Genomic DNA, 1,679 nt, shown 5'->3' on the forward strand with positions numbered 1-1,679 from the left:
TGAGTATACGAGATTTTATGCTAATTATTTTTTATGTATAAATATATCTACATCTACTTATTTTACTAATTATTATATCATTCATTACTTTATTACAATGGCAGTTTCAATAATGAAGAATGTATGTTTATTATTAATACACAAAATAATTACATATAACCTATTATGTGTAATTATATTATTAATTTTTTAGTAACGAAATTTGTTTTTTTTAAAAAAAATAATATACATATTTACATATTTATATATTTTTATTTTAAGGATCCCTTTTTAAAAGATATTTGGGATAACTATAAGTTAGATAATTATTTGAATGGGAAAGATGGACCTCTTATTTTGCCATTATGCAGTAGTTTTCATCGTTCGCTCGATAACTTTGCAACGGAAAAAATAGATATTTGTACAAAACTGTTAAGAAATTTGAAGGTGGAAAATAATAGAGATATAGCAAGCGAGGACGACGTTTCTAAATACTGTTACTATATATTCTATTGGTTATATTATAAAATGAAGGTAGATAATATTCCTTATGATATTATTCACAATATATTAGATGAATCAAATAAAATAATAAAACGAGAAAAAGATACTTTCCTTGACTGTTCTTCATACATGTTAAAGGATAGCTTGATTGAACCAGAAGACTTAGTAATGTTAAGAATATTTACTAATAAGATTGATGTTACTAAAGAAATATTGAAAAATAGATGTGAATCTAAAATATGCTATTGTCAAAAATTTATCAAACCATTTGTAGATTCATATAGGTATATGAATGGATTATGTCCATACGGTAGGATTACGGGGACCAATATGAGTACCTGTCTTGCAGTAAAATCGTTTAAAACACATTATGAGGAAGAACTTTCCGAGGAAAAGGAAAAATATAAATTACCAGTATTATCTTCTAGTACTGACAAAAATATAATTATTGAAGAATGCATTTCGGAGACAAATGGGAATGAATTAAAATCTCTTAATGGTGATCAATTTGTTAGTTCTACATCATTTCCAGTACCTGCAACACTAACAGAACCAGCAGGAAAAACAATCTCTACAGCTCTTGGAACAATAGCAGGAGTATCATCCGTTTTGGCGCTTTTACATAAGGGTATCATAAATTTTTATTTAAGCATATGTAAAATATTGCATACCGATCATTATGCGACATTCTCATATTAAATGACAATAATAACATTATATATTTTAATATATAATCTTGCCCCCTTTAAATTAGTTTACCCCTTTAGGTTCATGGATAAATACAAAAATACTACGGAAGGATAATTTATTAGACAATATGAGAAAGAATGAACAAGAAATTCTATCAAACATAGCAAACCCTCGGGATATAAATTCAGGTGATACAATATATCGCATAAAATATAATTCTGTTTTAAATGAGTAACTTTTCCTTAACTCCCTACATATATTTAAATTCAAAAGTATTATGTTAATTTTTAAAAAGGTCATGCAAACTGTAATACCATTACTGAATAATATAAAAAAAACACTTGCGACAAATTATTTAGTAATAAAAATATAAAAAAAGAAACAATTCATAAAATGCTAAAAAATAAGGAAATTCTTGTAATATTCTTAGATAATTATAACATTATACATATACATATTGTAAAAGGCATTAACAAAAATACATGATACCATAAACTAAGGTATCA

The 1,679-nt window shown here is 25.5% G+C and overlaps 1 protein-coding gene across 1 annotated transcript; it reads left to right on the forward strand.

Moving 5' to 3' along the window:
* Positions 1-97: 97 nt before the first annotated feature.
* On the forward strand, positions 98-1,182 carry PCYB_003870 (hypothetical protein; the record flags this gene model as incomplete). The annotated part of the gene is made up of 2 exons (XM_004227808.1): positions 98-121; positions 262-1,182. The coding sequence occupies 2 exons, from the start codon at positions 98-100 to the stop codon at positions 1,180-1,182; spliced, it is 945 nt and encodes a 314-aa protein (XP_004227856.1).
* Between the last annotated feature and the right edge of the window lie 497 nt (positions 1,183-1,679).

The sequence above is a fragment of the Plasmodium cynomolgi genome, assembly GCF_000321355.1.
Source record: "Plasmodium cynomolgi strain B DNA, scaffold: 0370, whole genome shotgun sequence".
Taxonomy (NCBI): Eukaryota; Apicomplexa; class Aconoidasida; order Haemosporida; family Plasmodiidae; genus Plasmodium; species Plasmodium cynomolgi.